Genomic DNA, 13545 nt, shown 5'->3' on the forward strand with positions numbered 1-13545 from the left:
CATTTCTAAGGGCGAGTTATAACAGGCACAGAGCTCAAGTAATGGTTTTTCTGTATTTTACCCCCACCCTCTGTTCGCTCCACACTTTCACATGACCAGGTAAATAACAAAAATACTTTCTTTTCTTAAAAAGCTATGGTGAAAATGTAAGCAACGAGGAGCAGGAACTTTTCAGCTGCAGATTATGCCACAGTGCAATAGGTTTGTTTCAGGAGAACAACTTGTTTATGATAAACAAAGGCCATTTTTACTTCAAAGCTCATGTCAAACATTAAAAATAGCTGTGATGAAGGGTTTAATGGCTGAATTAATAACTTGTGGCCTCTTGATTGTCGGCAGACTTGTCGAGGGTTTCAAATGCCCCACGGTTTTGATTCCCAATTCCAGCATCTGTTGTATTTTGCTGTTATTCATGAAGAATAAGGCACAGTGGTTGGCACTGCTTTCTCACAGCGCCAGGGACATGGGTTCAACACCAGCCTTGGGTCACTCCATGTGTGGAGTTTGCACATTCTCCCCGTGTCTGCATGGGTTTCCTCCGGGTGCTCCAGTTTCTTCCCACAGTCTGAAAGACATGCTGGTTAGGTACATTGGTTGTGCTCAATTCCCCCTCAGTGTACCAGAACAGGTGCCGGAATGTGGCGACTAGGGATTTTCACAATAACTTCATTGCAGTGTTAATGTAAACCGATTTGTGACTAATAAATAAACTTAAGAGTTTGTGGGTCAGGTGTCAAAGACAAAGAGACCATGTTCACCCCTTGTTTCCTCCACATTTGGCATGTGTGGTACCCTCGATGCCTGGTCATTGAGAAGAATTGCTGCTGTCACCATGTGTTAACATCACAACCGGACTCTGGGTGCCTTCCACAGAAGAGGACTGGAAGTTCTGCTGTTGGAAACTAGTGAACATTGATTGACTATTTACAGAGACACACTTCAGCAGGACTCCATGAGAAACTTCTTCCCATAGGCTTTAGTTACAGGCGATCTGACATCACTGGTGGTGCATCCTAACCATTAGGCTAATCGCGATTAACCCTTCAGCTGCTACTAACCCCCCTGCACCACACTCACCGCTTGGTCTTTGAGGAAAATTCCTTCTTTCTTTGGCGATAAAATCTGTCTCAGGACTACAATTGATGAGTTTAGCTTTTCAGTCTCGTCTTTTGCTCCTACACTGCACTGAGGTATCACTCAGTTAACATTTTACGTTGGAAACTTTTGTTAAATAGTTCAAAAAATTGTTTTTTTTCTAATAAAACCATAAGATGTAGGAACAGAAATTAAGCCATTCAGCCCTACAGACTGCTCTGCCATTCAAATCATGGCTGATAGATTTCTCAACCCCATTCTCCCTATAAACTTTGATCCCTTACCAATCAAGAACCTCTCTATCACTGTCTTAAATGCACTCAATGACCTGGCCTCCACAGCCTTCTGTGGCAATGAGTTCCACAGATTCACCACTCTCTGGCTGAAGAAATTCCTCCTCATCTCGGTTCTAAAGGGTTGTCCCTTTACCCTGAGGCTGCGCCCTCAGGTTCCAGTCTCTCCTACTAACGGAAACATCTTCCCCACATCCTCTCTATCCAGACCTTTCATTATTCTGTAACTTTCAATGAGATTCCCCCTTCATCCTTCTAAACTCCATCGAGTCCAGAGCCTACAAAAGCTCATCAAGCTTTTCATTCCCAGGATCCTTCCCGTAAACTGCCTCTGGAGCCTCTCCCAGGCCAACACATCCTTCCTTAGATAAGGGGCCCAAAATTGCAGGCAAATTTCTTTGAGTATTTAGTGTTTCAAACCACATACTGTTGGTTGTCAGCTACTGTGTGAATCTATCCCTTGTAAATAAATCTGTCGATGTGGGAAAAGTTTTAATGAGGGCAATAAATGACCCGAATGGATCGACTGCCTTCCACCTTCCCTTCACCAAAATTACTCGGAAGGGTGGGGGGGGAGAGACAGGGATTTCCGCTGGAGTTCCATCCCATTATGTATTGAGAAAAGACTCTTGATTAATAGTCTCACCTTAACAAATTAAATAAATTTTACTCTTTTAAATTAACAAGTCAAAGTTACTGGAATAAAATATGTCATTAGGAATGGCCTGTGTAATCATGCCACATTTAGAATGTGGGTGCCAGTATAAAAAGTAGCCACACTGGAGGTTAAATGCAGACACAATATCACAGTAAATGGCACTTTAAAGAGAGTGGTAAATCTATCAAACTCTTTGCCACTGTGAAGGCCAAGTCATTGAGTGTCTTTAAAACACAGATAGATAGGTTCCTGATTGACAAAGGGATCAGGAATTATGGGGAAAAGACAGGAGAATGGGAATGAGAAAAATATCAGCCATGATTGAATGGTAGGGCAGACTCGATGGGCCGAGTGGCCTAATTCTGTTCCTATATCTTATGGTCTTATTTAAAAAAAGATGTCAAACTTACTCCCTAAGCTTCTTCAGAAGTTTATGGTTCTCCTTCCTCAATGACTACTGCATTGAGCCCACATTAAACAGGCCCATTCTACTCCCATTTTTACAGAAAGGAAACAGGGAACTAAGAGAAAGCTTGTTGCAGACACAACCAGATTACAAACTCAGCCATGCGGGGGCATGTGGGACAATCTTGGGCAGCACAATGACACCGTGGCGCTGCTGCTTCACAGTGCCAGTGATCTGCGTTTGATTCCTGGCTTGGGTTATTATCTGTGCAGAGTCTGCACATTCTCCCCATGTCTGCATGGGTTTCCCCCAGGTGCTCCGGTTTCTCCCACTGTCCGAAAGATGCGCTAGTTAGTTGGATTGGCCGTGCTAAATTCTCTCTCCGTGTATCCGAATAGATGCCAGAGTGTGGCATCTAGGGGATTTTCATCGTAACTTCATTGCAGTGTTAATATAAGCCAACTTGTGACACTAATGAATAATCTTAAAATAACATTACCATTCCCTTCACTATTGCTGGGCCAAAACCTGGAACTCCCTTCCTTAACAGCACTGAGTGTACCACACAGACTGCAACAGTCGAAGGCAGTTAGGGATGGGCAATAAATGTAGCCTTTCCGGCAACACCCACATCCAATGAAATTTTTTTAAAGTAGTGGGCTGTTCTTTCATCTCACTGAGGCTTGTTTTTAAATCGAGCCCAAACCAATTGGATGAAAATGTGCCTCATGGCAGCAAAGATTTCAATTCAATAGTTATGGCCAGTCAATCTAATTCCTAATGGATATGGTCCATAGCTCAGAACTGACTATAATGAGGCAATCAGACTGAGAGAACCCTATACAATAGCCAATGTGAGAAATGGAAAAGTCATGTTAGTGCAGTGGGAGATACAGCTCTGCACTGGGGGTTTAGGTACATGATTGGGATAGAGTAGATGGAATGTTACTGTTGAACCAGATCCTGTGAGAACTTGAAATATAGACAAATTTCTATTTCCCAGCAGTGATGTATACACAAAAAACTAACCCCAGTGCTGTTAAGGAAGGGAACTATTTCAGGCCCCAAGATTAATTTACAGCTTTGAGATTGGTCCTTCAGGAATAACGCACATCGGGGGAACCCAGGGCTTGGGGAGGGGGGTTCTCATTGTCAGTGGGATTGGAAGGTCCTGCCGATGGGAATGGCCGGAAAATCCTGCCCACTGCATATTTTTAGGAGGGTCGTTCATTTTGCACTACCTTTTGTCCATGGCCCCCTGTTTGGAGGCTGCAGAAGTCAAACAGATTTGGACAAGGCCCAGTCTGGCAGCCTGCTATTCATTGAGACTAAGTCAATTCAGGCTTTGGGTCCCTTTCTACATGGAGGGTTTCCACAGCAACTCAACCGCAGACAGACACCTTGCAAGCTTATCGGAGCAGAGTCTTAAAGGATCATTTTCTTCTGACACGTCACAACTCCTATTTGTTTAGGGATGGAGTGGAATTCCATTGATCAGTGACATTTCTCACCATGCTTGCATCGACTTCATCAGCAGACATAAGCCGCTTTGCTAAAACCCCTCGCCAGTCAATTTTAAAGAGATCTGTAACATAATTACTGCAACATAATTTTACAGTGAAATAATCTGCAGTCGGTCATAGGAATTGAAAATGCCAGGAGTGCACTGAGCTTACTACGTGCTCTGAATAAATTATCTGCGGCAGCTTCAAAGTTAATCTCTGGGGCACCTGGTCTGAGAGAGCGGTGACGGTCGATTGCCTTGTTTCCCCATTTAAGACTCAAAGACTAAAATGGAAACTCAGTGGAGGGATGCGATTGGATCTCAGTTGGATGCTTTTTAAATACTGATGCTTGCCAGTGTTCAGAGGACCTTGTTTGTGTTCGTACGCGAGACCGGCTTGTGTTATAAATCGGCAAAAGAAAACTGACCACAGCATCTGAAACGAAAGGCAAAATCTGTGGCGGCAGAGAGCAAATTAGGACCCAAAATGGTACATGTTTTCCCAAAGTGATGACCTTTCGCTCAAACTCATTGACATAATGACAAACGTAAGATCTTCCATGAAGCAAGCAATGATTGAGAGCGCAATTGTTTTTCTCTTGCATTAAAAACGTCATGATATATTTAAGAGTGGCAAGCTGAGGTGCCATTTTAATGATATAGCTGAAAATGGGTTAACCTCAAAAAATAAAGAGCGAGGTGTTCAGATCTCCATCCCGGAGTGATTTCAACAAGTTCAACAACTCCAAACAACTGAGTCCATTACTACCTACAATGATAACCAACTGAGCTCACAGTATCATGCATTGACACTCACTAGAAGTGACATATATTCATACACAGGAATCCTCTCTTCTAACAAAAGGAATATGTTCAAGCCCTACACCATTTTTTAAAAATTCACTCAGGAACTTGGAGAACCCATAGTTTCCCAATTATTTTCTCCATGCCAATCAGAGTTAACCTGTCAATCAATCTGCACCCTTTTTTTTAAGCACAAGTTGTTGTGATGGTATGAGATTTGGCATTCTTGATGGATGCAAGACATTGAATACAGGAGTTGGAATGTCTTTTTGAAGTTGTACAAGGCATTGGTAAGGCCACACTTAGAATACAGTGTACAGTTCTGGTCACCCTATTATAGAAAGGATAATATTAAACTAGAAAGAGTGCAGAAAAGATTTACTAGGATGCTACCAGGACTTGATTATTTGAGTTACAAGGAAAGGCTGGGCAGCCTGGGACCTTTTCCCTTGACGCAGGAGACTTAGGAGTGGTCTTATAGAGGTCTATAAAAAAATGAGGGGCATAGATCAGCTAGACAGTCAACATCTTTTCCCAAAGGTAGGGGAGTTTAAAACTACAGGACATAGATTTAAGGTGAAAGGGAGAGATATAAAAGGGACCAGAGGGGCAATTGTTTCACACAGAGGGAGGTGAGTGTCTGGAATGAGCTGCCAGGGCAGTAACAGAGGTGGATACAATTTTAAAAAGCATTTAGACAGTTACATGGGTAAGATGGGTCTGGAGGGATATGGGCCAAACGCAGGCAATTAGGACTAGCTTAGTAGTTAACAAAAGGATGGCATGGACAAGTTGGGCCGAAGGGCCTGTTTCCATGCTGTAAACCCCTATGGTTAAGTAGTTTTGGAAAACTGCCTGCCTTTTTAGCAATCGGATTTTAAATAACTGAAGATGTCTTTAAAAGAGTCGTGCTGAATGGAACCATTGGCTCTATTCTCTCTGCACAGGTGCTGATGAAATTTTCCAGCATTTTCCATTTCTGTAATAATTTTGGTGCTCTGCCTGCGTGCGTTGCGGTATCTGCCAGTTCCCGTTCCATCACAGATTAAAACACAAGCCTCCAGTTTACCTTCTCATCTTCCAATTTCAGATGAAGCACTGTGTCTCCTGGTTTGTAGTCTTTGAGGAGTTCAGCAGATTTCCACACATCCTCTGCGTCGGGGATCCACACCCTGGCAAACTGCAACACACAAGAGAATGGGGACAGTTTGTGAATAAGCTGAGGGGGGGTTGGCATTACTGTTGAATAGGCCCAAGCTGTATCAGCTGCACCATGTTACATCCTGCATACCCTCCCCAAGGCAGGCTGGGAAAACCACCAGAGGGCCTGGCAGAACTACCACAGCTCTCTCGATGCACATACATCGCGGTTGCCGTGTGCAGAAAGCATGACCCGCATCCTATTTAGTTCCACCTGAAGCGAGTTTTATTTTTATTCATTCATGGGATATGGGTGTCACTGGCTGGCCAGCATTTATTGCCCATCCCTAGTTGCCCGAGGGCAGTTGCGAGTCAACCACATTGCTGTGACTCTGGAATCTCAGTTAGGCCTGACTAGGTAAGGACATTAGTGAACTAGATGGGTTTTACGACAATAGTTTCATGGTCATCGGTAGATTCTTAATTTTTTTAAAATTGAATTCAAATTCCACTACCTGCTTGGATTCAAACCTGGGTTCCCAGAACATTAGCTGAGTTTCTGGATTAATAGCCTAGCAATAATACCACTATGCCATCGCCTCTTGTGACAGTTGCTTTGTCCACAATCCATAAACTTGGTGGAACTGATGGTTTGTGCTGGTCGTTGCAATGGCCCACATTACTGAGGTAGTCTGAAGATTAAAAATAAAATCATGGGAGGTTTAAAGCTGCCGTCTAATGCTTCAGTTGTACAGAATGTTGGTTAGACCGCATTTGGAGTACTGCGTCCAGTTCTGGTCACCTTACTACCGGAAGGATGTGGAGTCTCTGGAAAGGGTGCAGAGGAGGTTTACCAGGATGTTGCCTGGCATGGAGGGGCTGGGTTACGAGGAAAGATTGGAGAAACTGGGACTTTTCTCCTTGGAAAGACGGAGATTGAGGGGGGACATGATAGAGGTGTATAAGATACTGAAGGGAATAGATAGAGTCAATAGTGAGAGACTGCTCCCTAGACTGGGTACAAATACGAGAGGTCATGATTTAAGGGTGAGGGGGGAGAGGTATAATTTGGATGTGAGAGGAAGGTTCTTCACGCAGAGGGTCGTGGGGGTATGGAACGCGCTACCGAGTAGGGTGGTGGAGGCAGGAACGTTGGACTCGTTTAAGGTTCAATTAGACAGACACATGAGCAAAACGAGGATGGAGGGTTATAGTAGGGGCTATTAAATAAGGTCAGAGCCTCGGGAGACACCGGAAATGCAGGCTTGTAAGTTAACGTTTTTGTCTTTTTATTCCGCAGGTGGAGGTCCACCTTGTTGTCAAACAAGGGGCATGCACACGGTGGGTCGTGCGTGGGCTGCTCTTGGAGGTTCCAGGAGTGGCCTAGTACTTCGTGTCGGTGTGTGTGCTTGATCCTGGACCGGTAGACGGGCGCCGCAACAGCTCAGTGACTAGCACTGCTAGCTGTGCAGATACATGGATTTGGGCCTGTGTCTGTGGGAGTTTGTGCATTCTCCCTGTGGTTGCGTGGGTTTCCTCCGGGCGCTCCGGTTTCCTCCCACACCCCAAAAATGTGCTCTTAGGCTGATTGGTTTACCAAATTGACACTATTCTCTCCTGAATCTGGCTAAGTTAGGGGTTCCATTCGTAGACACGCAGGGTAGAATAGGTGTAGGGTGATGCGGCAGCGCGGGCTCGTTGGGCCGATGGGCCTGTTTCCCGTGCTGGGTGGTTCTTTGTTTTGTTGTTTAATTTAATGAAAAGAGCATTAAACTTCCCGCACAATGCAGGGCTCTCAAACAAGACAGCAATCAATCTGCACAGCTTCATAAAACATGAGCCATTTCAAAGGAACCTTCTGGAAGGTTCAGCACAGTTGGTTTCACCAAATGTTAGAAACAGAGCATGAAGCTGACAGGAAATAATTGGGACTGTGCAAAAGAGTTCATTATTAAACCAAAATCACTGAATTCAAACTCATTACTTTAGCACAAAAACCTGAATGTTTAAAGAATTAATTTGAATTTGTTTTATTCAACAATAAAAGCAACCTTGAAGTGATAGGAATAGACTGCTTTGCCCTTTTTTTCAAACTGATCTGTACCAGAAAGATGGAATTTTCTTTTCTGTACTTCTTGTTTTTCTTTATTCTTTGAGGGTATTTAGGTATTGTTGGCGGGGCCCATCTGTTCCCCATCCCTAATTGCTCCTGACCTGAAAAGTTTGCTAGGCTGTTTCAGAGGGCAGTTATGAATCAAGCACATTGCTATAGGTCTGGAGTCACATGCAAACCAGACCAGCTAAGGACAGCAAACTTCCTTCAATAAAGGATATCAGTGAACCTCATTGGGCAGCACAGTGGTGAGCACTGCTGCCTCACAGCGCCAGAGACCCAGGTTCGATTCCCAGCTTGAGTCACTGTCTGTGTGGAGTTTGCATGTTCTCTCCATGTCTGCGTGGGTTTCCACCCATAGTCCAAAAAACATACTGCTTAGGTGCGCTGACCATGCTAAATTCTCCCTCAGTGTACCTGAACAGGTGCCAGAGTGTGGCATCTAGGTAATTTTCACAGTAACTTCATTGGAATGTTAATGTAAGCCTACGTGTGATAATAAAGAAACTTATGACAACTGATAATTTTGTGCTCACCATTACTGAGACTGGCTTTCAATTCCAGATTTAATTAATTGAATTTGAATTCCAGCAGCTGCCACGGTGGGATTTGAACCCATCTCTCCAGAGCATTGGCCGGGGCCCTAGATTACTAGTTTAATGACGCTATCACAACACCAGCATCTCCCTTCTATACCCGAGAGAGTGGTAGAGAAGCCTTCTAAATCAGAGACAGTCACTACTTTGATCTCTGGTGCCCCAAGAACCCAAGAAACTTGGGTTCAACCACACAACTGAAGTAAAAAATGTGCAGAAAATGACAGATTTACAAACTGAAATGAAAGACTCATCAGCTCCAACCGGTCCAAAACTCTGCCAAACTGACTGAGGCAGGAAAGGCAATTGCATTTGAATAACAGACTGTTAATACAGTATAAGCCAGGCAATAACTTGTACTGAGAAAGAGATGATCGATGAAATGCCAAAATCACCAAGAATTGCAGCACACATAGTATCTCTCTGCCATTAGTTTTGCAACTATGGTACCTCGCCCCTCATGGACCACCACCTCCCCCCCCCCACCCCAATCAGTTTTGTGAAGTTGTTGCATTTCAACATTAGAATTGTACAGTGCAAAAGAGGTCCTTCAGCCCATTGAGTCTCCACTGACATATGAGAAACACCTGAACTTCCATCAAGTCCCATCTGCCAGTGCTTGTCCATAGCCTTGAATATACAATGTGCCAACTGCTCATCCGGGTACTTCTAAAAGGATGTGAGGCAACCTGCCTCCACCACTCTCCCAGGCAGCACATTCCAGACTGTCACCCCGCCTCTGGATAAAAAAGCTTTAACCTCACATCCCCCCTAAACCTCCTGCCCCTCACCTTGAACTTATGTCCCCTTATGACTGACTCTTTAACTAAGCTGCTCCTTACGCACTCAGTCCATGCCCCTCACGATCAGGTCACCCCCCCTCAGTAATCTCTGCTTCAGTGAAAAAAAACCCAAGTTTACACAACCTCTCTTCACAAGTTAAATGTTCCACTCCAGGCAGCATCTTGGTGAATCTTCTCTGCACCCTTTCCAATGCAATCCTTCCTAATTAAACTTTATCACAGAAAGCCAAGTCTAGTATCCAGATGGTGGACTCTGAATTCAATTCTTTTAAAAATCTGGAATTAAGAATCTACTGCTGACCATTGTTGGAAAAACCCATCTGGTTCACTAATGTCCTTTAGGGAAGGAAATCTGCCATCCTTACCCGGTCTGGCCTACACGTAACTCCAGAGCCACAGCAACATGATCGACTCTCAACTGCCCTCGGGCAATTGGTAATGAATGCTGGCCAGCCAGTGATGCTCTTGTCCCACAAACGAATGAACAAAAATGTGATGATTGCTAACAATTGCCAATCAAACACTCTTGCCCAGAAAGTGAAATGTGCACAGTTTCATTCCTTCAGGTTGGGAACTGTTTTTAGTAAAAAGACACTGTTATAAATGCAAGTTATTGCTGTATTTTATCATTCACGCTACAAAAGTTTTGACTTTGGATACTTCTGCTTCCACCAAATAAGATCATATTGAAGGAACCACTGAAAGGAACATGTCTGATCTCAGCACTCGATAACCTTGGATTCAGCTGTAGCTTAATGGAAGGAAGCACTGCTGTGATTGTTAATTTGATGATGGTCAGATGTACTGATGTTGTCTACAGGTTCCTTGTCAGTAGCAGGCTAACACTGAGTGCTTCATTATTACTGATAAATCAACTTGACTATCGTCTCCAAATAGCTTTACGGCGATCTCAGATTTTAAGTGCATCATTGTAGCCAGATCCAAAACGTCTGGAAAACAGCACTTGTTTTACTATCTGTTTGACAAAGATATCCATTAGCATCTTGATGGGCGGTGCAGTGGTTAGCACTGCTGCCTCACAGTGCCAGGGACCCGGGTTCAATTCCAGCCTTGGAATCTAGCCTTGGGTGACTGTGTGGAGTTTGCATATTCTCCCCGTGTCTGTGTGGGTTTCCTCTGGGTGCTCCAGTTTCCTCCCACAGTCCAAAGATGTGCGGGTTAGGTTGATTGGCCATGTTAAATTGACTCTCAATGTCCAAAGATGTGTAGGTTAGCAGGAGTTAGCCATGGCAAATGAGGAGGGTTACCGGGATGGGTGGGGGAAATCCAGGCAAGATGCTCTTACGGAAAGTCGGTGCAGACCCGATGGGCTGAATGGCCTCTTTCTGCATTGCAGCAATTGATCTTCATCCGGCTCACTGGCCTGGATTTTGTGCGGGTTGGGAGCTGGTGGTGAAACTGTCAGCGAACAATTTTATTACCTCTCTGTTACTAACCTGAACCTCAGGATGTTGGACAAGCGCAGATTGGCAATGGAAACCCTGAAATTGTAGCCCACCACTCAGGGCTTCACCATAGGCTGTGCAGTGGACACTCATCCCCCCTGCCCCGGCCCATCCACCCCAACCTCCAATAACTACAGTGCCAGCCACCACTGAGAAAGGTGAGAATTTCAACCCCCCAATCTCACATTGCTGACAGAAACTCCATAGTCACACTTCACTCAGTCAGGTGTATGAGTTTTTAACACTGATATGAATAATAACATTTGATGAATAACAGAGCTGGCTCTAAAAAAAAGAGTTTATATTCGCAGAGTGTTATAAATCTCACTTTTTGGTTAATTAGTAGAATTTTTAAACCAGATTTTGTTGAAAAAAAATTTTTTTTGTCCAGAATATATTTTCTTCAACCTTCACCCTTTGTTTACACTCTGGTCTTTATTTTGCTCTTTACATAAAAAAAATTCAAATCGATTTTAGTTTTTTGTTTTATATTTTGTGTTTGGATGTCTGTGTAAATCCTTTAATGTTATTGGTTGCTTGGACTCCCTGATGACATCACTGCAGCTCCAGTTTGGGAATGTCCAATAGGGGGTGCTGCAATCAGTTGCAGCAACACAGCACAGGGATAGAGGTAACATTCCTCGCCAGAGAAATCACTAGATCTCCCAGCAAGGCACGTTCAGAGGTAAGAATCCTCGTTTCACTGCCGAAATCCCGGCCATTTCTTTAACACTTCTGTTATAAAATTTCGTGGACTTCTAAATCACATTAGGTAGGTCAGATCAATCCTTTCTCCCTCTTATTTGGGATTTGTACATCAATACGGTAGCACAGTTTTAAAAAAAACCCATTCCAAGCTCCCTGCAGACCTAGAAAATTTAAATAGAATAAAGCAACATCATGAAATCCAAGCACAAGAGACTCCTGACTTTCAACACGAGCAGGAAGCTTACATGGCCCACTGACTGCAGTCTGGCAACCTGAGCCAGACTCAAATTAAACAGGGGATAATTGAGCACAGGACTCGGTTAGTGATCTGTATTCAAACTGACTGGAGCAATCCAGCTCTAACTTCTGTCTGAAGCAATACATAAAAGTGGGTGTGCCGCCAGTGTCCTCTCTTGGCGGATGTGTTAATCATCGTCACCGAGCAGAACAAAGATGTTGTCTTCCTCCAATAGTGAGGCAAAGCTCTCGTTAAGCTGAGTACCCTTGTATAGAATCAACGGCATGGAGACAGGCCCTTCAGCCCAAACTGGTCCATCTAGGCTAACCCTATTTGCCTGCATTTGGCCCATTCCCTCTAGACCTTTCCTATCCATGTATCTGTCCAAATGCCTTTTAAATGTTGTCAATGTCCCTGCCTCAAGCAGTTCCCCGGCAGCTCATTCCACATACGTATCACCCTCTGTGTAAAAATGTTGCTCCTCAGATTCCCATTAATTCTTTCCCCTCTTAATTTAAATCTACACCCTCTAGTTCTCAATTCCCCAACCCTGGGAAAAAGACCAAGAGCATTCACCCTTTCCATACCTCGTATAGAAATGGGATGACCACAATGAAGACTTCCACAGGACCAAAGGAAGTGATGGCACAGCGGTTAGCGCTGCTGCCTCACAGCCCCAGGGACCCGGGTTCGATTCCCGGCTTGGGTCACTGTCTGTGTGGAGTTCGCATGTTCTCCCTGTGTCTGCGTGAGATTCCTCAGGGTGCTGCGGTTTCCTCACACAGTCCAAAGATGTGCAGGTTAGGTGGACTGGCCATGCTAAATTAACCCTAGTGTCAGGGGGACTGGCTAGAGTAAATGCATGGGGTTATGGAGATAGGGCCTCGATGGGATTGTGGTCGGTGCAGACTTGATGGGCCGAATGGGCTTCTCCTGCACTGTAGGATTCTACGTCTCGACTGATCCGGGTAAAATGGCTCCCGATCTTGTCACTGTTCTGGAAGAGTTGATTTCAACCCCAGCTTTATTCTGGAGATTCAGAAAGCCCCAAGTTATCTCAGTCAGGAAATTAAGTGTAATGTTTTCTTGCTCTCTGTTTTTCAGATTGAAAAAAGAGGTAAACAGGTGTAGTGACCTCAATGAGGTCCATAAGACTGGCCTCTCGAGTTCCCTGCTTGAGGTAATGACTGCCTGCCCAGTCAGGGACTCTTGTCTGTGTATACTTTGAAGAGTGTCAAGATACTCTGGATTCTGACTCTGTAGCTGAAGCACTCTTAGGAGTGGAGGTGAATTTGTAAATAAAGGGAATCTGGTGAGGAGGCACTGGCCCCTGAGGAGTTATTCACAGCATTTCAAAAATGTGTGGACCAGCGAAGGAAATGGGCTAGGGAATGGTGCACAACCTTTCATAGGGAACAGTCAGGTAATACACTAAACATGTTAAAAAAGGTGGAAAGGAAATGGCTTAGGCTGCGATTATTTCTTGACTATTTTCAAGTCAACATGAATTGGTGATTAACAACATGCGAGGGCATGGGTCCAGGTATCTAAGCTGGGTGCGCTTGTGTGTGGACACATTAAAGTGAAAGTTGCAGTTTTTTATTTAGTGTTCACAATAGGCTGACATTAACACTTCAATGAAGTTACTGTGAAAATCCCCTAGTCGCCACACTCCGGTGCCTGTTCGGGTACACTGAGGGAGAATTGAGCATGGCCAGTGC

The 13545-nt window shown here is 44.3% G+C and overlaps 1 protein-coding gene across 5 annotated transcripts in view; it reads right to left on the minus strand.

Moving 5' to 3' along the window:
• myo5aa (myosin VAa) overlaps positions 1 to 13545 on the minus strand; it is a 204534-nt gene that overhangs the window by 130949 nt on the left and 60040 nt on the right. For all 5 annotated transcript variants that reach the window (XM_080214230.1, XM_080214233.1, XM_080214232.1 and 2 more), the window contains one exon: positions 5830 to 5940. In XM_080214230.1, the coding sequence (XP_080070356.1) occupies positions 5830 to 5940 (111 nt within the window). The remainder of the gene's footprint in view (positions 1 to 5829; positions 5941 to 13545) is intronic.

Source organism: Carcharhinus amblyrhynchos, chromosome 28, assembly GCF_965287045.1.
Source record: "Carcharhinus amblyrhynchos chromosome 28, sCarAmb.v2.hapA, whole genome shotgun sequence".
Classification (NCBI taxonomy): domain Eukaryota; kingdom Metazoa; phylum Chordata; class Chondrichthyes; order Carcharhiniformes; family Carcharhinidae; genus Carcharhinus; species Carcharhinus amblyrhynchos.